Below are 27,901 nucleotides of genomic sequence, written 5' to 3' on the forward strand. Positions count from 1 at the left end.
CATCATAAAAAGGTTTTGTGTAAAACTGTTGTAAATTGCCTAGATTTTGATGAAGTAATGACGAGATTCCTATATTTTGCTGCAAACTCATCCACCCTTTTTCGTATTCTCAGTCAAAATGAGCCACTACTCTCTTGCAGCCATAGGTAGACTGTTGACAATAATCTTCCAGAAAGAGTTATAGCAAACTGCAGTGTATACGAGTGGGTTACTCTGTTCATATGCCATCGTTTCACAAGAACTACTTTCGCCCGTCGGTGGTTCAGGTTCGAATTATGACGATTGACGCTGGCAATCTGGAAAGACAACATACAATAGTAAATGATGAATTTTGCGTGACGGTGAAAGAAGTATTTTAGTCGAAGGTCGACGAATGAGAATTCTCGACTTACCTATTTGATCGGACACTGTAATTGCAATCCCTTCGTGGAAAATTTTTTATAGTGTCCTTGTTGCCGATGTAAGTACATTCCTGTCTTGGAAATTTATTTATAATCCCACATTTTCCTTTGCCTTTCCTCTCCAATCCTTTTATGAAATTATTAATAAATACAATGCACTGACCGTTATTTCGGTTCATTTGCAGTATAAGTAACCTCAAAATTGAAAATAAAAAGAAATAAAGAAGTTTTCGAATAGGGACGCGATCCCACGCCCCTCTGGTTACCTATCTGTCCACTTCCCGCTGGGCTAGCCCCTGACTGGTCACCGCTCTAACATAAATGGTTGATGCCTCGCCCGACCAGCGCTAAAATATTATTTTTTTTCCAAAGTATTGGTTGTCTGGTAGCCCAACTGCATCGCTCGCAGCACAAATCATCGCCGTCGTCCCCCACCCCACCCCATCCCACAGCACACTAGGGATGGCGGTTACCGCTGCAAATAACAATCGATTTTACCCGTTTTTAGTCCATTTATTTTCCTGTCGTAAACGAAGATATCCAACAAAGGTTGAAAAGAAAACTATACATTTGATCGAAATCGGTGATGACGAGTAGGAGCGGTCTCCCTGTAAGCAGTGGACATCCGGCTGTATGTTTCACGTTTGTTGTGTTACAAATCGCAGTGGAAACGTTTATTTAAATCAAGGGTTCAAGACATTCTCTATGACGTTTTGAAGAAGAAATAGGTGTATGCAAACAAAGCCCTCGGCCGACTTGACTGAATGCATAATGTGGACTTTTTTCTGAAAAAATCATCACTGGTGACGAGACTTCGTGCGGTCAGTATGAATCCGTCACAAAATGACAAAGCGCAGATCTGACATGAAAGACCAACGCTTTGACTCCATAACTCACATTCAATCCATAGGGACGCGCGAGTTGAATAGCGTCCCAAAGAAGGAAATTTCTGATAGTTTCATGTTGTGGTATGAACATTACGTGCGTTCCACTCAAGTGGGGGGAGGAGGGGGGGGGGAAGAGTATGTAGAACAGAAGTTTATTTTTTGTCTAGTCTCAAAAGTTTACGACTAACAGGATAAACTCACATTACAATTTAGATATGGTAGATACCAGCCTGAAGTTCAAGGGTCTCATCAAGTTTATTTATTTGTTTAATCGTAAGGCTAGGGTCCCCCGTCGGACAGACCGTTCGCCGGGTGCCGGTCTTTCAATTTGACGCCGCTTCGCCGACCTGCAGTCGATGAGAATGATAGGATGAGGACAGCATAACACCGATTCCTTGGGAGGAGGATATTCCTCGACCCAGCCCGGAATCGACCCGGGCCCAGAGGATTGACAGTCTGTCACGCTGACCAATCAGCTACCGGGGGTGGACGTCTGCTCAAGTGTCAATGACCAACGAAGCTGTACTCTCTGCTGAGGCAGAGGCCCTTCATATCCTGAATACCGGAACTGGGAAAGAGTTGACTTCCGAGCTACTCTCACAAACGTTCTATTGGGGAAAGATATGAGTATCTCACACTGCCACTGTCTCAAAGAGACATGTGCAACGCGTAGACGAGCATTGTCCTGTTGAAACTGGGACCACAATACTGTTGCGTGTGAGGCAACACATAAGGACGCAGCATGCCAGTCATGTATTATTGTGCCATCAGAATTCCCTCATCACCACTAGCCGTGACGTGAAGTCATACCCTATCGTTCCTCATACCATAACACCAACAGTAACACCGCTGTGCCTCTCCAAACCATTGGAAGAATGGAACCTCTGCCTATGTCGCTACCGTATTCGCTGACGATGATCGTCCAGGATAAGTTCAAACCTGTTGCTGGGGACAATGCAAAGCTGTTCATCAACAGTACTTTTTTTCCCAGTCATAGCACCGCTCCAAACGGAGCCATCTGTGTCGTGTTAACGACAGCCTACATGTGCCACTTTTATTGCTTCATCTCGCTGCCGATACTCTCTGACCAATGGAGCGGGATGACACAAAGTGTTGCAGGTATTGCATTACATATTCTCGTACGGCAGACGCAGATGTAAAGGGGTTATGACTTTCTCGGTGCACAGTAAAGTGCTTCTCCCTTGTAATGGTCAACCATGATCGACCGAAACCTTGCCTGCCGTCAAATTCACATGTAGCCCAACATTGAACCATTGTCACGCCTAAATGCCGTAGAAATCTGTAAATTTCATAATGCCATAATTAGACCCCTTTCATAATCTGTCATATACTGATAGTTTTGTCTTACATCAGTAAGTGGCATCTCTGTGTCCTTGACAGTGTTCATGCAACATGTGATGCTGTTCAAGCCCCCTCATTTACCCTGCCTGATCTGATAACAACACTAAGCACCACCAACACTAATGCACTCAGGCGACGATCCTACCTGTTACAGAGCATATTACAAACCCTAATAATTCACATACTCACCAAAGATGTGTACGTGCACGAAATTAAATTGATATCAAAACGTGTCTTCTTGCTGCTTTACATTTTAAGCATGTAGTGTGACCAATTAAGAGTAGCTGTATAAAATTATTGTGTGCTCGTAAAATAAAGCAAATGAATTAGCTCCGGTCGTTGTGGGCGAGCGGTTCTAGGCGCTTCAGTCCGGAGCCGCGCTGCTGCAGCGGTCGCAGGTTCGAATCCTGCCTCGAGCATGAATGTGTGCTGTCCTTAGGTTAGTTAGATTTACGTAGTTCTAAGTCTGATGACCTCAGATGTTAAGTCCCGTACTGCTTAGAGCCATTTGAACCATTTTTTTTAATTAGCGGGAGATTATCACTCTTTAAAAACACAGATGCCAGTTCTACGATCTTCTGGAAACAATACTAGAAAAATTTCGAAAGTCATTTCACTATATTCGCAGCCTCTGAGAGCAGAAAGCAGACACAGTTTTCACTATTGGATAGACTCACTCACTTTTCGGCCACCAGAGCCCCTGACCGCCAGCTCCCCCGGACAGGCGTCAGGGTCGAAGAAGACGAGGGCGCTGCCGTTGGAGTCCCGTTCGCGCACGGCCGTTTCGTTGACCATGTCCACGATGGCCACCGACAGGTTGACGCGCATCGCCAGGCTGATGCCCAGACCCAGCAGACACAGTAGCGCCATCGTGTAGCGCGTCTTCCACAGGCCTGAGCACACAGGCACGCCGCAGTCACCAAATCAACTCTAGCAACTTTGAATCATCAGCTGACAAATGTGCATGAATTTAGCTACGGTGCAATAGAGTTTTGTGAAATTCAAAGTCATACATAAATATGTGAAAGCAATATAAATTATATTAACTCATATCCCTGTGACACTACTCTTTTTACACGACCCCGTTCATAGTTACATCTAATCCATGTTTGTAGGACACCAGTCAACTTCTTACTTTCCAGATCTGAAATGTACCACTGCTGGATTTTTCCCTAATCCCTCAACCTTTCATTGCTCGTGCGCATGACACTTGTGATTCACATAATTGTCACACTCTGTTCCATACAATTGGACTGGAGTTCACGCCATTTTCTGTATCTTTCCGTTAACTCTCCATCCGTTAATTTCAACCAAATAAATGGCTCTGAGCACTATGGGACTTAACTGCTGAGGTCATCAGTCCCCTAGAACTTAGAACTACTTAAACCTAACTAACCTAAGGACATCACACACATCCATGCCCGAGGCAGGATTCGAACCTGTGACCGTAGCGGTCGCGCGGTTCCAGACTGTAGCGCCTAGAACCGCTCGGCCACCCGGGCGGGCACCTTTCAACAGTTCATATCAGTAGCTCAAGACAGTATGTCGTGCCACTGGGTGTGGACATCGACCACATGGACCTCCGTGGTGAGCATTGTTGTGAAGACCCTGTAGCTGCTATGCCCAGTGTGGCTCAGCGGTTCGGCGGCCTTCTGTAGTAGGTATATCTCGACGGCGCTATGTCAAGAGCCGGCGCGGTCACTTGGAGTTGTGTTGCCGCTAGCGAGGTGGCCGTTTTCGTTCAGCCGTGGCAAGTCACAGAGGTGTAGGCATCTGGAGCACAAACCTCAGCCCGTCGTCTGTCTGTCTGGCAGGCACCTGTGGCTCATATTTGGCACGACGCTTGTGTACCACCTACATTGAAAGACTGTAAGATAATTTGGTTCAATAACCCCCCCCCCCCACGACACGCCATCTCTCTCTCTCTCTCTCTCTCTCTCTCTCTCTCTCTCTCCCCTCTCTCTCTCTCTCTCTCTCTCTCTCTCTCTCTCTCTCTCTCTCTCACACACACACACACACACACACACACACACACACACACACACCATGCACCGTTTTCGAGAAGCCATCCCTAAAATATATGGCACGCAATCGATATTTAATCATGGGGGTCTCCAAACAGATTTTCCTAGATATCAAGGAAACAAATTTTTGCAATTTCCAGTAATGTTTCGCTGAGGTAAATGTTGTTCAACGAATTCGCCGCTGGTATAGCGACCAAGGCATCTGGCTGGGGAGCAAACACCCTCTGTTACTTCTAATAATTTCCGGGTATGCAGCCGGATCCCGATGTACAGAACATGAAAAATACACCCGTCTGCGGCAACCGTCAAAATCGGCAGTAGCAGAGCACTGTATTTCAATGGGACATTCAAAGGAATACAATGGAACAAAAATTTTAGCTCCGGTTTCCGAATTTTGGGATTCCGTAATCAAGGAATCAGTGGAAATACGTCTTGCCGATAATCTTATAAATCGTGACAACGGTTCAACTGGATAAAACTTGGAATCCTGTTATTAAAATTATACATTCACAGCGGAATAGACAGCGTCATTCGATACTCAATGACTAGATGATCTTTTACTTTCACCACCGAGGGCAGCACGTACAACTCGGCTATGCCGCGCATGTCAACACGTGCGCGAGAATCGGTATAAATACCGCGACTGCACCTGGGCTCTTCAGTAGTTGTGTACTCACCTGATGATGGCCGGACGTCTCTGGACCAAAATATCGTGGCAGAATGTCGACGGGATCCGGCTGCATACCCGGAAATTATTAGAAGAACAAATACGCCGGGAAAATTTCAGAAGTCACCCTCTGTTACGTTTACTAAATGCACTCTGCAGTTTTTTTCCCATTTGCATTGTTTTCGTATTGAAACTGGTAGAAATAGGTCGATTTAAGGTCACAACCACATGGATTCAATAACGATTCATATCATAGTTTATAATTAACTTTCAGGCCATGTGATGGGTGGTGAAGCAGATCTATAGGGAGTTTGTTATTTGCTTTTCTGGAATTTATACACACTTTAGATGTCCCATATGCGAAGCGACAATTTTGAATAGCTTATTATTCGCTCGCAGTCTTTGGCCACAGTAGCTGCGTCGCTGGAAGATGTACATCTTCGGTCATCGCTGCTTGGCAGCAAGGAGAGCGGGAGTCCTATCGTTAGAGGAGTAGCGAGACAGACGCCGAGCAGAGGACTCGTAGCAGTCTGGACATGAGGTTAAGTGCATCTGTGTTTAAGTAAACTGAGTTGTGTTTGAATGTTGTGAAACAGAGGAGAAAGATTCGATTAGTGATTTAGAATGAAATGAAATGTAATGAGATTGGAAAAATATATGAACTAGGAATGAAGTACTACTTTTTATTTAGTTGCGTTTCAGTAGCACGTAGTTTGGAGCCATTGTTGAATGAGACATCCATATCAGGGAACTTTAGATTTTTCGTTAAAAATTGAGTAGTGTTCACTGCAAAGTATTTTTTATGTTTAGCAATTATATGTCTAACATTTTTGAGAGTAAGAGTTTGATATCAGTGATGCCCTTTGCCATTATTAATGAGTGTTGTAACACGAATTTCACACAATTAATAATATATCAGATAATTTAAAAACAGTTTATTATGGAAATATTTCACCTAAGAGCATTGTCCACATTTTCGATAAAAGTCATTTTTATTTAAAGAGTCTCTCAGTCAATGATGTGTATAAAATAGTTTACTTGTCTAGAGCATTGCAGTACGCTGTCAGCCAACTGTAGTTCGAAATTTGCAGCTGGCGAGCACCGAGCATGAAGCACCGTTTTTCCAAGCAATTGCATTGGGAGATAACATATTTTCGTTTCAGGAACAGTTTGCTACGAAAATTATCAAAGCACAGGCACCATGTCATGAACAGCATTATAAGGCAGATCATTAACGCACGTAGACCACTTTGTTTAATTAAAGAGATTAATAGTTAAGTTCAGGATTTTATCAGCTTAGAAAGATTATAAAAGAGGGCCAAATTCATCTTGTATTCCCGCAGACAGATATACCTGGTTTCTCTCGCATCTGGAAATGCACAAAGCCACGCAAAGCTGAACAACTGCAATGTTACAACCAACCAACTAAGCCAGTACAACGTCAAAATCAAACGAAAATATATTTTGATGGAAACTTCAGTGGTACTCATGAAAATTAATTCTAGAAAAAAAAGTATTAAGTGTTTGAAGGAAAGTGAGGACATATAAGAAGATGAGTGAAAGAGCCATTGTAAAAAGACCATAATTAAAGTTTTAATCCTTTACCAATCACAATTGTGTAGAAATTTATTTTGCTACCTGTTATCCTTCTGAGAACGGAGACATTGTCCAAGTAGGCTGCATTCTTTTCATGCGATTGCCCAGTTCCAACTTATGGCCAATTTAAAGAACGTGTCTTAAGCCTCCAGCTTCATTTTACACCGTAATATACACACGTTCAGAAAAAAAAAAAAAACACTTTTAACCACGAGAAATTGGTCGTTCATTCATGGGACATGTACATATTCTGCAGAAATGATTGGCATCTGAAACATGTTATTTATTATGGTCATTGGCAATCCTCACAAGAAGATCAACAACACATTTCTCCGATTGTGGTGCGTTTGAGTTTAAAATGACATCCTGTGTCTCTATTGTTAGACGTCAGTCTGAAGTCACAAGAGCACGCTTCTTCCATTGTCTTTCTCTTCAGTTGTGAGATTTTTGGGCACCATTTTGGCACAAACCTTTCGCATGTGCAAATCGTCGGTCAAAATTTGATGTATGGTGTAAGTTTTTAAAATTCACCCTTTATCCGCATTGTTAAACGTCTGTCTGATCTCACAAGAACACCCACACGTTCAATGTTTTCGTCGGTTTTTTTGTTTAAGGTCTCTCCGAGAACGTGTTCTCAGTCTTCTAAAATTATTTGTGCCAGCCAAAAAATGGTATTAGTCTTGATAAGAAATGTTCCCTATAGACCTGTTTTCAACTTTTGAAAGGTATACTCACGGGTTCCCCAACCTTAACACAAAACTCGATGGCATAACATTGCTCTAAATTCCGCTGTTCCATTTTCGTGACACACAACAAAAACACAAACACAACTTCACTGATGACGCTCTCAGAAATCACGTGATGGCTATACAGAACTGAAACTCGGACTGATCATATGGAAGGGGTGAACACATCGGTCTACACAACTAGAACAACACAGCGTTGCCACATCGATCTCACTGTTGTCAGTCTCATTTCTTTCCTCTCATGCCTTGTACACTCCAGGGCCTATCGAGCAGTCATCGGTATAGCATGGCTATGGATCAAAACCTGCAGTTTAACAGTCCCTGTACTGTCTGCCGCGGTGTCGCCAACACTTTCGAGACAACTATCATCGTCACAGCCAGGATGAGAACCAACGACCGTTGTCTGACGGCCCGCCACCAGGATGCCTTCACTCTGCCACCATTTCGATAAGACAACCTGCCGGAGATCCTAGGTACAATGATCCAAGGTACAATTTGAGATACTTCCAGTTCCATGTCATGGGGTCCCGCGGGCGCCACCTGCTGCGCTCCAGCCGTCAGTCCAGGATTCAACCTCATGGGCAACGCCACAGTAATGTGCTGGGTATGCCATCTGCCTGTCTCATGCTGGCAAGCCGACATTGAGATATTGTCATGCCATACTGACTAAGGTATAGTCGGTCATGGTAGTGTGAGGATAGTAATGCCACTTGCTACCTGCTGCTTCTAGTCACTTTGAGGGGCATGTCTACAATGGCGCATTTGGATCCAGGTCATGATTGACAATAAATAACTTTCTCAACACCTGGTTGCCATAATTGTGCATGGCTCCACATACTCCAGTAGAGAGCCACTCGTTCACTCTGTCCATTCTGCCACCCTTTACATATGAAGCAGAACAAGTTGCAATGGCCAATGGAGGGCAGCAATGGCAGTGATTCAGGAACACTGATGTTCAGCAATAGAATGTAAGTTAAGTGCTGACTTTACGTTGTGGGCCTATGAGGTTGTTTCCTGACTTTCCCTTTCTTTTTTGTTTTGCTTCTCTGTTATGCTGAATGTTTTCAGTGGTAACATCACAAGGGCTTCAGGTACTGAGGATAAAGGGGCATCTCCTTGGGAGGCAATTCAGAACGTGAGAAAGCTGGGAAATATGTGAGAGTAACGTAAAATTAGGTCAAAAGCTTAATAATGTAGTGGAGGAGAGAAAGGAATGCTAAAATCCTAGTATACCTTTACCTGTCCTTAATGCTAGTGCTGCCTCGTTGGTAGCCCCATTTTCTGATACACTACTGGCCATTAAAATTGCTACACCACGAAGATGACGTGCTACAGACGCGAAATTTAACCGACAGGAAGAAGATGCTGTGATATGCAATTGATTAGCTTTTCAGAGAATTCACACAAGGCTGGCGCCGGTGGCGACAATTACAACGTGCTGACATGAGGAAAGTTTCGAACCGATTTCTCATACACAAACAGCAGTTGACCGGTGTTGCCTGGTGAAACGTTGTTGTGATGCCTCGTGTAAGGAGGAGAAATGCGTACCATCACGTTTCTGATTTTGATAAAGGTCGGATTGTAGCCTATCGCGATTGCGGTTTATCGTATCGCGACATTGCTGCTCGCGTTGGTCGAGATCCAATGACTATTAGCAGAATATGTAATCAGGGGGTTCAGGAGGGTAATACGGAACGCCCTGCTGGATCCCAACCGCCTCGTATCACTAGCAGTCGTGATGACGGGCATCTTATCCGCATGGCTGTAACGGATCGTGCAGCCACGTTTCGATCCCAGAGTCAACAGATGGGGACGTTTGCAAGACAACAATCATCTGCACGAACAGTTCGACGACGTTTGCAGCAGCGTGGACTCTCAGCTCATAGACTATGGCTGCGGTTACCCTTGAGGAGCGCTTGCGATGGTGTATTCAACGACGAACCTGGGTGCACGAATGACAAAACGTCATTTTTTCGGATGCATCCAGGTTTTATTTACAGCATCATGATGGTCGCATCCGTGTTTGGCGACATCGCGGTGAACGCACATTGGAAGCGTGTATTCGTCATCGCCATACTGGAGTATCACCAGCAGTGATGGTATGGGGTGCCATTGGTTACACGTCTCGGCCACTTCTCGTTCGCATTGACGGCACTTTGAACCGTGGACGTTACATTTCACGTGTGTTACGACCCGTGGCTCTACCCTTCATTCGATCCCTGCGAAACCCTACATTTCAGCAGGATAATGCACGACCGCATGTTGGAGGTCCTATATGGGCCTTTCTGGATACAGAAAATGTTCGAATGCTGCCCTGGCCAGCACATTCTCCAGATCTCTCACCAACTGAAAACGTCTGGTCAATGGTGGCCGAGCAATGAACTGTGGTATCGTGTTGAAGCTGCATGGTCAGTTGTACCTATACACTCCATCCAAGCTCTATTTGACTCAATGCCCAGGCGTATCAAGGCCGTTATTGCGGCTAGAGGTTGTTGCTCAGGGTACTGATTTCTCAGGATCTATGCACCCTGATTCCGTGAAAATGTAGTGGCATGTCAGTTCTAGTATAATATATTTCTCCAATGAATACCCGTTTCTCATCTGCATTTCTTCTTGGTGTAGCAATTTTAATGGCCAGTAGTGTAGAACTGGGAAAGATATTTTTGATTTCTTTGATAATTTGTATACACCCACAAAGTTAGGGAACTCGTATGACAATTAGTTGCTAAATATGGGCTCGTTGAAAGCTATCAGGGGTGTTAGGGCTTTAGTGATATGCGATAAGATCTTACCAGATGCTCAGTCCTTCGAGAACTTTCAAAAGCGTTAGTAGAGGATTAGAGAAGGAAAAATACATCTTGATATTATCGAGAATAGTTTCATGGTGTACTTCGAAAACAAGATGAATCAGAAGAAAGCTTTATAGATCGTAACAGGAAGATCAACGTTAATAAATATGAGGTGACTGATAACGACAGCTCCAATAGCGCCATTTTGGAAGAAGTGGAGCAAAGGGCGCTTGATGCATTTTTGTGAGGTCTACCAGCTGGAATGTCACCTAAAGTACACATGGGATTCCCATAAACGCTAAACAAGGGTGTAGCACCTGCGATTGCTTTGATTGCGGTCAACATAGTGGGCAAGTAGAGGGACAGAAAGGTGGTGTTCATATGTTATAGATGTGGCCAACTGCGACACTTGTAGGAAGTTATGGTATTACCCTTAATGGAACTGTCCAAGAAATACATGTCTGCAAGCAAGCATTTATTTCATTACATTGTATAAAGAAGGGCAAAATAGGTCATTTATTCGAGAAAGTTAAATATGGAGACCAATTCCTGCAAGACAGCTGAGGAAAACACAAAACCCGCCCACAGGCTGTAACGGATAAAACACGCGAAATAAGAGGGCACATTAAATCGTTTAAAGGTCGAACAGCCCCTACAGCTTAACGAAGACAGAACAAATTTACCTATCAGAGTCTTTGAATATTAAAACAATGTTCATTATTTTGAAGAAGGATTTTAAGGATAAGATTTTATCTATCAACCATACTCCACGATATTCAATTCACATTTAAATATCAGTTTTAGATATCCACGATCTGATACTTGTGGTTGCTGCGATGAGTATCTAGCCAAGAAGGAATATTTGCAGAAGGAACTAACCTTAACATCGCGAGCTGAAAATTAAGTAAGACTTCAGTCTGAACCTTGATCCAATGAAACAGCTCATGAATTGCACCCTAGAAAGCAAATTTTTTCCATGACATGAAGCAAAAACCAAGGAAGGAATGTCAGAAAGATCCGTCAACGGTTGCAATAATGATGGAATACACTAAAAATTTCCCTTGTCCAAAGATAAAGACAAATTAAGGTTATTATGAACGCCAGTTGTCTATATTTATTTTCAGTTTTCATGTTTTGGCAACAAGGGATAGTTATTTTTATATGTGCCCAGAGGTCACAAGTGGAAAAGAGCAGACGAAGTTTCATCGTTCCTTTTTCATTTTGTACATGTTTTCTAGATCCAACTGGAGATCTTCCGTGACTCCTGAGGAGAGTGAAACAAGAACTGAAATGTGTTCAGATTCCTTCACCGTCTAATTTGTGCAGAAAAAAGAGTGGACTTTCTAAATATGACATTCCCCATAAGAGGTGATTCGCACCAGAACTAGGGCAGTTTAAAAGCAGCTACCTACAATGGAGCGTATGAGAAGCTTCGTTACTTATTTCATGAAAGATAAGGCGAGTTGCCATTTTGAAAGAAAGCGTATTCAACCTCCCATCTGCTCGATATGAAGGTACGGTAATTCCTATACAACAATATGTGTTGAAGTATGTTCATTTATTAAAGTAAGCTTTTTTTATATTGGCCTTATAACCGTGTTCTGATTACTTTACAGGCGATCTCGAAGTAACTACTGAGAAATAAAGAGATTTGCAGGACTAGAAAAGATTTTGCTGTAGTGAAGTGCAAATATATTTCTATGGCGTTCGGCATTAGTCCATTTCATTGAAAAAGTCATAATACACTATTTCGTAGTGTATTATTAGAAGATAGCAATAGATTATCTGTTACAATGAAAATTTAAATAAGTGTAAAGTCTTTGAAACCTTGTATCTAAACGCAATATGTCACGTGCTTATCATATTTTTCCTCTCTACGAGCTGCATTCATGATAAAATGCATCATATAGTTGTAAAACTTAATAAAATGTGTGTAATTTCACCTGTGACGTTTCCCCGGAACACATGTTATCACGTTAAACAAAAATAAAGAATTTAACTTGGAACTTTATACGTCGTCTCCTGTAAAAACGAGAACAGTGACTTATCAGATTTTTCCACAGGACTGTATTCAAACATGGAGCGAAATTTCAGTGGATTCTGGATTGTGAAGCAGCCTTTGTGTGATGAAACGGGTTATTGACTACTTATCCTGTCCTCATTTTCCTAGACTATCACAATCATGCCCTATGATGAGTATTGAGCCAAGAAGTGGATGGAACAGAATTCTCGATGGATTATGCTTCCAGTCAGTTCAATAATTCACTACGCAAAAGGAAATGCTTGGACAACAGCATCACCTATTTCCGTTGTTTCTTGACAGGCGACATTTTAAGGTAATATCGTGTTATGCAGCCTTAAAATACATTATAAGCTTTAAAGATCCAACTTTCTCTTGAATCTAAGCACTTTGCGGTCAAGCAATTTTTGTTTTTGATGTAAATCGATCACGGAATTCTTTTGGCAAAGCGGCTGGACCGCTTTGCGGAATACTTATCATAGAATGTACTGGTGTAGGCGCAAAAGAATGGTACATACCCAGACCACTGACCTGGACTGTCAGCTGTTATGAAACAAGTGCACATCAGTGCTGGCACCATCCTGACACCATGTCTCCTTTCACGCTGAGGTTCAAAACTCTTATTTTGATCGATGTTGTAAGAGGTCCATGATTAAAGAGTTTGTTGCTAGCGCACTCGAGCTGATGTAATTTCGATGTATTGCTCACGCGCTGCCTGCGATATGTAAGCTAGAAGAGAACCTGAGACCAAAGAGCAGTTTTGACTGCAGTAGGAACTTGTGTAGTAGTAGCAGTAAGTTGTTACTAGCGAGCAGTCGTGTCTGGTGTATCGTGTTGGCTGGGCCGGTCGTGTGCAGTGATGGCGGAGCCTGAGTGTTGTAGGATAAGGTAAAAGCAGCCTCGCGCATATGTAGTATTGTTACATCAAGTCACATGTAAATGTTTTTTTAAAAAATCTGTTAATAATAATCTTTCTCATAAAACGTAACTTTTGACATTCATCTCAATTTAAAGAATTCACTAATTTCTCTATTTCCTTGGCCATCCCGATTATTGAAAAGAAAAATCAGTTTTTTTTTTCTTTTATATAAGACAAATCTATCGGCCAGCATTGCACTTAGCTGCGCCACGAAAATTTCTTATAGGAGGAAATATATACGTGTCATCCGGCGATCTAATTAAGGTAATATTTTTCAGTTTATTCAGAATGATGTATCAGGGCCATGACGCAGCATTGCTGACGTCCAAAATTTACCAGGTTAAATTGACTGTCAATTATTGAAAGGTTATAGGTTTGTCACAATGTATTACATTTTCTGTTGGGTAGTTACGCTAAATGAGAATATTATTCATATTATTTTATTTTGTGGGGAGGTTACACTTGGCGGCCCTGCCAGGATCGTATTTTTGTGAATTTCTGAGAAGTAGTCAGTTATATATCTGCTCTTATTTACTTTATATTAAAAGTAGTTTGCATCTGGCGCAACGCATTTACTAATTTGTCACTTTTTCTTTCATAGATCATCGGCAATTTATTGCTCTTTGTTGTAACTGTATTTGTTCCATTTTTGCTTTGTCTTTGTTTGATTTTTGTGCTTAACTTTGGGTTGTGAAAAAGCCGACTTTAATAATTTGACTGATAATACTAGCGACACTCAGTGTCTTGATGATAATCCTCAAGTTACAGACAATCAGTGTGTACTGACCACCAGTAATGATTATAATCTAAATGATGAGCAAACAAATTCAATTGTGTCCACTGTAAATTTAACGACAATTGATGATGCGGCACTTTCTGTTACAAGGAACGCTGTCCAGTTTGACACGGCTGATTTGCAAAATGTACGTAGTGAACAGATAATTGTTTCTACCGAAGGTGAACAATGTACTCAAAGTACGTCAGATTTATTTGATTCCGATGTAGTGACCAACAGAGCTCATCCGATTTGCAAACCTTTTCCTGAATCAGACAATGACCTAATGGTTACACAAAACGCGACAAATGCAGATACACCAACACACAGCATAGAAAATAGAGTCGCTAATTTTGGCATGGATCAAGTTATGGCAGTATTGCTGCAACTTAATGAAAGTTTCAAGCAGTCGAATGAAAAACACGACAGGTCGATCAAACAAATTAATGAGAACTTTAAACAGACTAATGAACAGATTGCAGCCGTTGCCGTGCAATGTCATGATACTAAAGAACAATTACGTAAGGAAATTGAGGCTTATGCTAGGAATAGTAGTGAAGAAATTAGATCCGTTGCACAAGAATTAAGTAATACATATGCAGCCACAACCAAATTACTTAGAGATGAAATTAGTGCAGTCGCTAAACAGTGTTCTGAAAACGCAATACAGTTACGCGACGAGTTTAAATTAATGTCAGCGGAACTTTCACGCTCACTGGATGCGAAAGTAGGCAAGAAACAACAAAACAGCCAAATTGACGAACGTTTTAATCACCACCTACAAAACAGTGAAACGCGTTACCGTAAATTCATACAGGAACAGAACAAAGTAAAGAAACAAGTCATGGAAACGATTACTGCACAGAGACAGGAAGATAAGCGTAAATTATTTACGAAAGCAAAAACATATGTAGACAATAACATTGCTACAGTATCAGACGAAATCAATACTATTAAACAGTTGAACACCGAATTGCATGATGAAATCTCCGAAAAAAACAAAAACAAACACACACACAGTAGACCAACAGACTTGAACAATTAGAATTAATACAGGATCCCGATGCCATTAAAGCAGACGTTAAGAAATTGAACAAAACTACCCGTAAAATCCAAAAACAAATTAATGCTTGTGACACTAAAAATGATGACCAGGTTAAAGCATTGACTGAAAAATTTGATGAATTGGCCAGTCGTATTGACGTTATCGAAAATAATAATGATACCAAGTCAGACGATACGTCACCAGTTTCGTTTAATCAAACACCCGAATTCCAAAATTTACAGCAGATGATTAGTGAGATAGGTTCGTCCAATAGTACATTACGTAGAAAATTGTCATCTTTACAGCAAGAATTGACGGAGATGAAAAATATTTCAGCCTTTAACACATCACAGCATACGCCACTCTCGGAACATTTCTCACACTCACACAGCAAGTACAATTTAGGTAATTTACAGAGAGTACGTGACTTAGATTCCGAACAGACACAGACAAACGGATTATCATACAATCCTGAACCAGTTCACACATTCAGAGACAACAACGTTGATTATAAGCAATTTTTATCCGTAAAAAAATCTAAGGTATTTAAAAATGACAGAACACAAATACATCCTTTGGACAGGATACGACAATTTGCTTTTGTATTTTCACAAGCTTGGGCTGTAATGCAGAAACTAGAATTGGACTGGATACAACAATTTGCTTTTGAATTTTCACCGGCATTGCCTGTAACGTAGAAACTAAAATTTATTTGCAGAGCGTAAGAGACCTCAGGGGATTCACTACGCTTCGATGAATATGTGCCGTAGCGCGAACAGGGCCCCGAGCCGTAGTAGTGCTATTTCATCTTTAGTTTCTGCACTGCTGCCTTCTCTTTTACTATCCTTTATATCTATCAAAACAGCTCTTCAGCTATCGATCTATCTAGGATTAGATATGAGTAAAGAAAACCTGATATGACAAGTTTATACCGAAAGTGACAGTTTTCATTATACGCTTCAGAAATGATAACCACCAGAATTTTAATGACAAACTAAATTTTAATCATCAGTATATGCAAAATTATCAGCAATCACAAACACATTTTGGGAACAATAGAGGGTTTTCACCGCAACAGCATCAAAGCAGCCGGTTAGCATACCAAACCAACAATGTAGTCTGCAAGGTCAACCAAGCTTTAATGTTTCGCCGCCTACACGTATAGCGTCGGTTCCACCAAATAGTAACGCACAGCAACAAGGAAATCATTACGTACAGAAAACACACCATTTCAACTCATATTGCAATGCGCCTTATAGCAACGATTATTATGACAGACGTAAAAGTAATGAGCACAGTTTTCGGCGTAACAGTCGGTCTTACCAGCAGCAGAATCATCCGCGACAACAGATTATCATAAATGAACCAGACAGTGGATATCATCCCGAACGTAATACGTCAGGGAGAAATAACAGAACAGTACAAATAGTGGAAATGCCACATCATCCTCCGGCAAATAACAGCACGTCAGATAGAATTTGACTAGATACAGCTCAGATTGAACATTCCAGCGATGTAAGCAATACTTTTGATACACAGACTGTTATTCACGAGAATGTTATTACTTTTGACGACATCCGAGACACTCTTTTGCAGGAAAAACCAGTTATTCAAAAAACCATTTCCCACCCTGTCATTGAAGTAAAGATTGGATCATCCACATTTTCAGCAGTAATCGATTCTGGATCACCTATGTCAGTTATAAATGGGGAAACTTTCAACGAATGTAACGAAGAGAATACTTATCCTACGTTACCATTAGGCAAAAGTAAAGTAAAAGGAGCAGTATCTGGTAAAGGAGTAGAAGTGAAATTACAGACACACTTATCATTTTGTATTGCAGGTCATACGTTCCACTCAAATTTCTGGATTGTTCCCTTATTGACAACAGACGTTATTTTAGGTACGAATTTTTTGGTACAACACGACGCAATTATTGACTTTCAAAATTCCTATTTAATGTTAAAGGATGAAAATCTACAACTGGCATTAGATTTTCAGCACTCTTTATCTGCAGAAGAACAAACAATTAATCGGACAGAGGTCATTTCTGCATCACGTAACATAAACTGTCATTCCACATTGTTCACAGATACGTATGTTCACAACTACAATACACCAGACGAAGCCGACTATGACGTTATGCAAATGATTTCTGATAAAGTTAAACAGAGCAGTGCAAATACAGACGACGAACGTACGCAACTACGCAAAATTCTTTTACAGCAAGCTCCAGTTTTTGACAACATCCCTGGTACTATGTCCGGTTTCATGTATGAATTTCAAGTTAAACAGCACGACACATTTAAAGCTAAACATTATCCCATTCCGTATATTCACAGAGAACAGGTTAAGAAAGAATTGCAAGCTATGCTAGACCAAGGTATTATTGAACCGGCAGTTAGTCCGTACATAAACCCGCTCCATATTGTTAAGAAAAAGGATGGATCACTTCGAATCGTACTTGATTCGCGTCATGTCAACGACATTATTATTAATGAAACAGATCGCCCACAGACACTAGAAGAACTTCTACAGAAATTTCATGGTACTGCTATTTATTCCACATTAGATTTGAAATCGGGATTTTGGCAAATTCAGCTCCACCCGAACTGCAGAAAGTACACAGCATTTCTCTGTTTTAGCCACTGTTATCAATTTTGTAAATTACCGTTCGGTTTAACAATTTCTTCAGCAGCGTTTATTCGCGGTTTGAGTACTATACTTCCGACAGAACTTAGACAGAATCACAACGTATGTCGACGACATTCTTATTGCAGTAGCTAACTGGTCTGAACACAATTTGATTCTGGAACAACTGTTGCAAACTTTTCGTGCACAAGGACTCACAGTTATCTCAGCAAATCACACTTTGGCAAAACTTCTATAAAATTTCTTGGACATGTAATTTCAGCAGAAGGCATAGCGCCTGACCCGGAAAAACTTCAAGCTTTACGTAACATTATTGTTCCAACGACAAAGAAACAATTACGCAGCTTTCTGGGATTAATTAACTTTTTCCGTAAATTTATTCATTACTCTGCTTTAGACACCCCTAGATTGTGCCAACTGACGGGTAAAAACACTATTTGGTCCTGGAAGCCAAGAGCAGTCTGAATTTGTCAATCTGAAATAAGCTTTGTTGAACGCACCACTTTTATCACACCCAGATCTTACTAGAAATTTTTCCATTGCCACCGACAGTTCTAACACAGCTTTTAGGCGTACACATTTTTCAGGAAATTGAAGAAGACGATACTACAGTAATTAAAAACATCGCCTTTGCAAGCCGCATTCTGTCACCTGCTGAACGCAATTATTCTGTTACACAACTTGAAACATTATGTGTTGTATGGGCATTTACCCGATTTAGGCATTTTCTTTATGGAAGACATACTACCGTTTACACAGACCACAGAGCTATGCAGTTTTTACTTTCCGCTAACTTTACACATGACAGATTAAGCAGATGGAAACTGTATTTACAGGAATTTAATTTTACAATTGTTCACATTCCCGGAGCACAAAATATTGTAGCAGACGCACTATCCCGTTCTCTCTTCAACAATCAGCAAGACATCGCAACCAATTTCTGCCAACCAAATTCTAGCGTCATGTATATTCAACATGTCGCATTTGAAATTTTCATTTCATCGTCATTACGAGATATAGCACAAGAGCAGAGTAAAGACAACGTATGGAAAGAAATTAAACACCTTTGGCAAGATAAGAATAACGTTACCATTAGAAACCATTACACGGTACGCAATAACATTCTGTTTCGCCGCTCTCACCCTGACGGCAACAACTGGTTATTATGCATTCCTAACGAACTTGTTAACAAATTAATTTAGTATACTCATTTAAGTTACGCACATTATGGAGCCAGAAAATGTTTTCTTATACTGAGACAGAACTGTTATTTTGCCAACATGGAGAAACGTATTCGACGAGTTTTAGCGTCATGTAAAATCTGCCAGAAAGCTAAATCAGACACGACTTCACATATTCCTCCGTTAGATCCCATTGTACCTGTTAAATTGAGACACATGGCCGCTGTAGACATTTTTGGACCGATTCCCAGAACTAATAGAGGTTTTTGCTACATCTTTGTCGCTGTTGAACTCCCTTCGAAATTTGCTACCTTCACTCGGTTGCGCAAAGCTACTGCTAAATCTATTTCAAATGCATTTGTAAAACATTTTTTTATTTCATGTAGGGCATGTATTGAAAGTAATTTCCGACAATGGACCACAATTTCGATCTGCAATATGGACACGTATGTTACGAGCTGGAAACATTTCTCCGATCTATATATCCAAGTATCACGCTTCTTCGAACCCTTGTGAACGACTGATGAAAGAAATTGGTAAACTGTGTAGAATGTACTGCCATAAAAGACATATTGATTGGGATACACACATACGCTAATTCCAGCATGTAATTAACTCCATACCAAATGAATCTACTATGCTATCTCCGACTGTTATATTGAAAAATGTTGAACTACCTAACAAAATTAAAGAATTAGTATCCTTTCCTACATCTCGTCGACTACGCCACCATGAAATAATTGAGATTGCGCTCAACAACATCAAACGTGCCGCAGAGCGCCGGAGAAAACAGCAAAAACAGGTTTGTACACGCCATGACTTTCACATTGGACAGAAGATATTAGTACGTACACACTATTTATCCAACAGAGGAAAGAGTAGATGCAGTAAATTTGAACTTCTGTACGCTGGTCCATACAGAATTCGCATCATTCCTCATCCCAATGTGGTACATGTTGAAACTTTAAGAACCAGAAAAAGCAAAGGCAATCACCATGTCTCCAATATTAAACCCTTTATTGAATGAACATACTTTACGATTTATCACACTGTAATGTCATTTCCTGTTATTTATATGACAACTTATGCAATTATATTCATGTAACTACTTACTGATAATGATCGTATTTTTCTTGGCAAGTGCCCGGCAAGGTATGGTTAGCAGGTCGCTTTTCTTGTCGTTATATATCAGACCGTGCACATTTTCAATTTTGTGTATGTATGATTGTGTTCCTATCGAAAGTAGAATTTTTGTCTCTATGCACTATGAAATGTTTAAGATGTAACAAACACCAGTTGACATTGACATTTTGCATTGTGATATCTCAACATCTTGACTATTTTACATTTTTTGCTACTACATTATGATACTGTGTGTACATTTTTTGCACTTGAAAACTGTCTATGTTTTTGACCTAATACGTTTTCTGTCATGCTATGCTGTATGCTTAATTATATTACTAGAAACAAGTTTTTATTTAATGGGTATATGAATTAAATGCATAATATTAACCCTTATTCATCATTTTTCAGAAAGCAATACCGTGTAAAAGAAATGAATTAAACAACCACAGTGGTTTACTATTAAATGGAAATTTTACCATCAGAATGAAGGAAAGAAAATGCAATATACTGTCATGAAGAGTAAATGGATCAGAATTAACAAGCATTAACCAGAATATACTGTACACATCATATGATAGCAGTCTTGACTAATTATTTTTCTTTTAGAATACAAGGCGATTGATGCAGACTGTCAGACAGAACTACAGATGTTAATTTTAGTGGTGATGTATGCTAGAAGTAAGAAACTCTATACTATGAATAGTTGTATGAAGTAAATGGTAATATGAATATGCATAATGAAGTGTCTATTTTTTTGCAGATGTTAATAAATGATGATGAATAGTTATATGAAGAATATGCTAATATGAATAATGAAGTTTTTCTTGGCAGATGATGATAATGACGAAGTTATGGTAATATGAATAATGAAGTTTTTCTTTTCAGATGATGATAATGATGGAGTTCACATATTTACTGTTAGTTAAGAAATGCTATGTAGTTATTTAAGTATTTGTTGCAGTTCCTTTTGATAGCATGTTTTATGTCACATAGTATAATGATTAAACGTTTTGTAAAAGACAGCTAGAGTACATACATATTAAGTACACGTTTCATTACCTGTTAATTCGAAGTTCACTATTTTTCAGCATAATATGCATTTCTTCATTCAGCTCAATAATCCCTTTTGTATTTTTTCCAAGAGAAGCTTTTCGTGACATAATATGCTATAAGTAGTTAGTTATTGAACCTGTTCTAGTACTTGCATTTTTTTACCCAGTTGTGTCTATCATTTATGAATGTGATCACATATACTGTACTTGTTTCATAACCTTGCTACAGCTGACTCATGACGAATGACGTTAATAATCCTTATTTCCAGCAATAAGTCAAAAGCAAATATTTTCATGCCCCAGCAATTAATTATCGATCCCAGTGCAATGCATTGCTTAAAAAAAATATTACGAGTCCCAACTATTACCAGTATACAACTAAATAATGATACCATTTTAAGATATATTTGTAGTCCTAAAGATAATGCAAATTTTCTATATATTGATGCCATTATGTCTATGTATTATTGGATTACCGACCTTGAGTAATAGTTCCAATGTCTTACATTTTAAATATGTCTCATGTCACTTACATGATATCATATATAAACACCAGTAACTTGATGCTACACTCAATAGCTCCTGTTTTAAATGATGACATGTGAATAACACTGAATAATGTTTTGTAACACTATATGAATACTTTGTAACTAGCCAATGAATGTCAATAACTCAATAGCTTCTGTTTTAAATGATGACTTGTGAATAACACTGAATAATGTTTTGTAACACTATATGAATACTTTGTAACTGGCCAATGAATGCCACTGATTCAGTCAGATGAGTTATGAATAGTGTTTTGTAATACTCAATACTTGCTACAAATTTAGTAACTGGCTAATGAATGCCACTATTCAATCAGATGAGTTATGAATAGCGTTTTGTAATACTCAATACTTGCTACATGTTTAGTAACTGGCCAATGAATGCCACTGATTCAATCAGATGAGTTATGAATAGTGTTTTGTCATACTCAATACTTGCTATATGCTTAGTAACTGGCCAATGAATGCCACTGATTCAATCAGATGAGTTATGAATAGTGTTTTGTAATACTCAATACTTGCTACATGTTTAGTAACTGACCAATGAATGCCACTGATTCAATCAGATAAGCTATGAATAGTATTTTGTAATACGCAATACTTACTACATCTTTAGTAACTAGCCAATGAGTGCCAATAATTGTTCATATCGGTTGACACACTGGTGTAATTCTATGATGACTAGCATAAGAGTTAATGTCCTTCGCCTTCTGACCTAATTGCCAGCAATTACTACAATATACGTTTTTCCTGTCCATCCTCATGATCATGGATCACTATATTGGTTTTTGCACTAATTCTACGTTGCTGTAAGTGTATCGATTCTACAAGAATATGGTGTTGACATATCAAGCTGCCCACCACCTTGAACGATGGAGATGTTATTATGGTCCCACTGTTCGGTGTACCTAATGTACTACCAAAATGACAACAATGAATATTAATACAACATTTCAGTGTCTTGGCTACACTGATAAATACGTCAGGGAAGAGAACTTCAGATTGTCTCACTTGGTGTTGTGCTTCTGTAGAAAGATATGGCCTTTCAGTGCAGCTACGTGCAACTTACTGTGCTACAACCATGATGCAATCCTTCCCATTCCTTTTCTAGTTCCTGTAAAATAGTAAAGGCTTATACAGTGCATTTAAATTCTTGTAAAATGATAGACATATATAGTGCGTGTGCACTTTATTTCTTTTCTTAATGAATTCAGTAGTTATAAAATGCTAAAAAGTTTTATAGTGCGTGTGCACTTTATATCTTTTCTTCATGAATTCAGTAGTTATAAAATGCTAAAAACTTTTAGGTGCGTGTGCACTTTATTTCTTTTCTTAATGAATTCAGCATTTACAAAATATTAAAAACTTTTATGGTGCGTGTGCACTTTATTTCATTTGTTAATGTGATCAGTTCATGTAAAAATGCTAAACATTTCAGCAGTATGTGTGTACTTTATGTCATTTGTTAATATATTTTGTACTCATTGCGTATATACTTTGTCATTTCTGAATATGTTTTGTACTCAGTTCATGTGCACTCTATTTAATTTATTAATATGTTCTGCACTTATCAATGATGTATATACTCTGTGACTGTAGCCAAAGTAGGTAAATAGATAATAGAAAAATTTGTTGCTCATGACAAGTCCAATTAACTCACCATCGCTGCCAAATTTTTGCCCCCCCCCCCCCCCCCCCCAGTGGAGGGTTATGTAAGAAGTCCATGATTAAAGAGTTTGTTGCTAGCGCATTCGAGCTGATGTAATTTCGATGTATTGCTCACGCGCTGCCTGCGATATGTAAGCTAGAAGAGAATCTGAGACCAAAGAGCAGTTTTGACTGCAGTAGGAACTTGTGTAGTAGTAGCAGTTTTTTACTAGCGAGCAGTCGTGTCTGGTGTATCGTGTTGGCTGGGCCGGTCGTGTGCAGCGATGGCGGAGCCTGAGCGTTGTAGGATAAGGTAAAAGCAGCCTCGCGCATATGTAGTATTGTTACATCAAGTCCCATGTAAATGTTTTTAAAAAATCTATTAATAATAATCTTTCTCATAAAAAGTAACTTTTGACATTCATCTCAATTTAAAGAATTCACTAATTTCTCTAATCCTTGGCCATCCCGATTATTGAAAAGAAAAATCAGTTTTTTTTTCTTTTATATAAGACAAATGTATCGGCCAGCATTGCACTTAGCTGCGCCAGGAAAATTTCTTATAGGAGCAGATATATACGCGTCATCCGGCGATCTAATTAAGGTAAGATTTTTCAGTTTACTCAAAATGATGTATCAGGGCCATGACGCAGCATTGCTGACGTCCAAAATTTACCAGGTTAAATTGACTGTCAATTATTGAAAGGTTATAGGTTTGTCACATTGTATTATATTTTCTCTGTTGGGTGGTTACACTAAATGAGAATATTATTCATATTATTTTATTTTGTGGGGAGGTTGCAAGGTATGACTGTTTTGTGCATTCTTTATCAACAGCAGCGCCAGTGAATCTACTGGATTCATCGGATAAATAAAAAAGGAGTATCGTTCTGTGTTTTTCAGATTAAGTTCGAATAACTACCGAGCAACATGGACTAGCTTTCAAATTTTTATCAGACGTCTGATGCAAGTTCTAAAAAGATGCTCTGTCCAGATCCAGAATTACAGAATGAGGAACTAAATGCAAACTTTAGAAATGCTGGCCATTACAATACGCTAGGAGAAATGCATGACACGCACTGTGCTTGTAGTACACTTATTCACTACCGGTTTCCATCACGGACCATGATCACAGCGGAAGAATATCTACTGTAACAACTTCACATAGAGTACATGCCATTCAAGCAGGAACGTGTACAATCCTTGCTGACTTGAAAACGTAAGAAAACTGATACTTACGCCCCGTAATACAGTACCAACTTCCTTATTTTTTCATGTATATAATGGCGTATAATTCATTGGTTAAATAGCATGTATACTATGTGAAGTTGTTACTATACAAAATTTTCCTCTGTGAGATGGTTCATGATCGAAATCGATAGTCAATGAATGTATTGCAAGACAACGCAATGTATACCATGCACTTCTCCAAGTGTATCGATGCTGTTGTCAATTGCCTGAAAAAAAATTTGATCATTACAATAAGGTAAGCAATAAAATCGGAAAGTTGTACCAGTGTTGAAAGGATGATCATTTTCAGTTTGTAAAGCACCATCTGATATCAAAAGTACTTTAACTGCCGCGGGAGAAGTAGATGCAGTATTCAACGTATCTGTGGATACGTTGATACAGTAGTTCCGTCTTACGCCTAAATCTTGAGTGAACATGTTTCGTGTGAAAGATGCTATGGGACTCACACTTTCAGGAAACGTTGTATTTCTTGCAACTGTTGTAAAAATGTTGCCATTCTGAAGAACGAATCTGCTGGTCTGCTTGAGATAAATCGTGGCGTGGTTCCTTCAACAAGGCTACGGTCGATAAGTTGCCTCTAATTTTGTATTGAGTTCTGTACCACCATTAAGAAACTGATTAATGCGTCCTCAGTGAAATCTTACATTTAAGGTTTAACGCTTCTTGAAACTGACATGCAGAGATAGCCGTCTGATCACTCTCCTGATATTCCAGACCTATAGACTATGTGCACCGTACAGTGAAATAATCAACGAGATTTCTCCCTACCTTATTCCATGTATCACGTAATAGTAGAGTAAATGTGACGTTGATTGTTTCTAACAGTAATTACCACAGTTTGACGAAAGGAGAAGAGTTTCAGCTTTCAAGAGAATATTACTGAACTCGAATTAAGGAAATACGTCAGAATCTTATATGGTACGTGGAATCTAGTGATTAGACGGTGTTAATCGATACGTAACTACGCAATGCACTCACTTCTTGTTGTACCTACAGATCCAAAGTCTTCGTTTAGAGCTGCACATTCTTCTCTCTAGGACTTCGTTATGGCAGTGCAAACATTGTGCATATCTGCAGTCATACCCAATATGCAGTCATTTCCAGTATCACAGTATTTAACTAATTCCTCTGTGTCGATTTAAACATAATCCTAGTACATGCCGAAACGGCAGTTATGCGAAACGGTGTTCGCCTCTGCAGTGGCAACGCACCGTGACGTAACTGTGGTCGCCAAATGGCAGTTTCTTTTTTCTGTAAATTGCTGTAGCATGTGAAAACCTACATTATAGCCGACCGCGGTGGTCTAGCGGTTCTAGGCGCTCAGTCCGGAACCGCGCGACTGCTACGGTCGCAGGTTCGAATCCTGCCTCGGGCATGGATGTGTGTGATGCCCTTAGGTTAGTTAGGTTTAAGTAGTTCTAAGTTCTAGGGGACTCATGACCACAGATGTGAAGTCCCATAGTGCTCAGAGCCATTTGAACCTACATTATACACTGTAGGTTAATTATTGATACGCCGGACATTTACCATACGGCGGCAACAGTAGCGTGTGAAACAGCCCCCCATCTGTGGCCTCCGACCCGTTGGTTGCTAGCACGCAGTTTGTAGCTTTTGCTCTGCTTGCTTGTGATTACGTGTTTCAAGTTCAAGGTCTTGCCGTATCATTCTTACTTCATGAAGTACAGAATGCCTATGCTCTTTTTTTATCCACAAGCGCTGAAAATGAAAAATTACTCGCGTAAAGTAACAATTTTGAGTCTCATGCCTTGAAACTGGAATACAGCCACCATCGCCAGAAGACACAAATAGTTTGTGCCTGTTCAGGGTGTTTGATGGCAGATTCAGCGGCGCTTTCTCGTTATCTGTGAGATAAGATATCATATTCTCCTATGACGCATAGTGTACTACTGTGTTGTCTACCAGAAAAATCATGCTGCTTGCAGCAGATAATCAACAGGCTCATACTGCTTTTAAAACAATACATTAGTTCTGTTTATGTGATACCCAACAGAACTTCTAAAACTGTCTCCTCTGTATTCTTCACTTCATTCCTCATATCCGAGGTCTCTAACGTACGCCTTTAAGGTGGTGTTGACTCAGAGGTAAGCCGATTCGAATCCTGGTAGTGGATGAAATTTTCACTTCCGGTATTTGACTTCGAAGAGAATTGAGTAATTTTCCCAATCACCAAACTTTGCATTAAATTCCAGATTTCTCTGGAGCGTTAGGTGAAGTGAGCGCATGTAACATTTCTTGATGATGGTCCGTCCGTCGTATGGGAACGTTAAAGTCGACTGTCCCCTCCACTTTGTCTCATCCACATCATCATCATCATCATACAAACATAACACAATATCCACAAATCTATACACGCACATTCAGCAGATACTCATACGAAACAACTCACATGTGCAAAAAGACAGCACTCAGTTTGCTCGGAGGTACATAGCCCTTTCCCACTACGTGGCTGTACACACACGTCTTGCGGTCTCCTAGCCAACAGCGCCATATCGCTTTCCTTAAATCTCATTTTAGAAAACAGCGATACGCCACACAGGTTGAGATACTGATTCCTATTCGGGAGAAGATGTATTTACCGTCCAGTCATCCTGATCTAGACCTTCCGTATAGCCCTAAATCGGTAGAGATAAATCGTGGCATAGTTCCTTCAACAAGGCCAGGGCCGATACGTTGCCTCTAATGACAGTGCTGTTTAAGCAACGTGAAATTCTAACCTTCCTTCCTGTTCAGCGACTGTGTGTGAACTTACCGGGGCTGTCCTGGGGAGTTGCCGCCATGTCTGCTGTTCCCCTGTGCTGCGCCTCTGCAGGGAACTGATGTGCGGCAAGGTGGCGGCGCTGCTGTGTCAACTACAACGTGATCTTGCGGCTGGCTCCTGACGCTTGCTTTTATCTGCCCACTCTCCTGATTCGGCGGGAAAGGGGTACAGGGACAGGGTGGGGAGATGTACATTTAGGCGCAGGGAAAGACTTTGCCGCTACAGGGATTGCAACCGTATATTGCTTTTCAGTCCGCTTTCAAGAACAATGACCTTTAATTTACCCATGTCAATAGTGACAGGGCCGAGACTGTGGGTTAAATTACTTGAAATAATACAGCAACCAGACACTTTCTCTACAGCTTCATTTATTCCACGACGTGTTTCATGCTGTCACTCACCTGCAGTGACTCCTAATACATTTATGCCTTCATCCAT

At 40.1% G+C, this 27,901-nt stretch overlaps 1 protein-coding gene across 1 annotated transcript in view; it reads right to left on the bottom strand.

The window, feature by feature from the left end:
- Positions 1 to 27,569, bottom strand: part of LOC126354039 (sialin-like) — a 90,696-nt gene extending 63,127 nt beyond the window's left edge. Inside the window, exons 1-2 of the mRNA XM_050003383.1 lie at positions 27,455 to 27,569; positions 3,332 to 3,543 (exon numbers count right to left, since the gene is read on the bottom strand). Of these exons, the coding sequence (XP_049859340.1) occupies positions 3,332 to 3,543; positions 27,455 to 27,482 (240 nt within the window). The 5' untranslated portion in view covers positions 27,483 to 27,569. The remainder of the gene's footprint in view (positions 1 to 3,331; positions 3,544 to 27,454) is intronic.
- Between the last annotated feature and the right edge of the window lie 332 nt (positions 27,570 to 27,901).

This window comes from Schistocerca gregaria, chromosome 3, assembly GCF_023897955.1.
Source record: "Schistocerca gregaria isolate iqSchGreg1 chromosome 3, iqSchGreg1.2, whole genome shotgun sequence".
Lineage (NCBI taxonomy): Eukaryota > Metazoa > Arthropoda > Insecta > Orthoptera > Acrididae > Schistocerca > Schistocerca gregaria.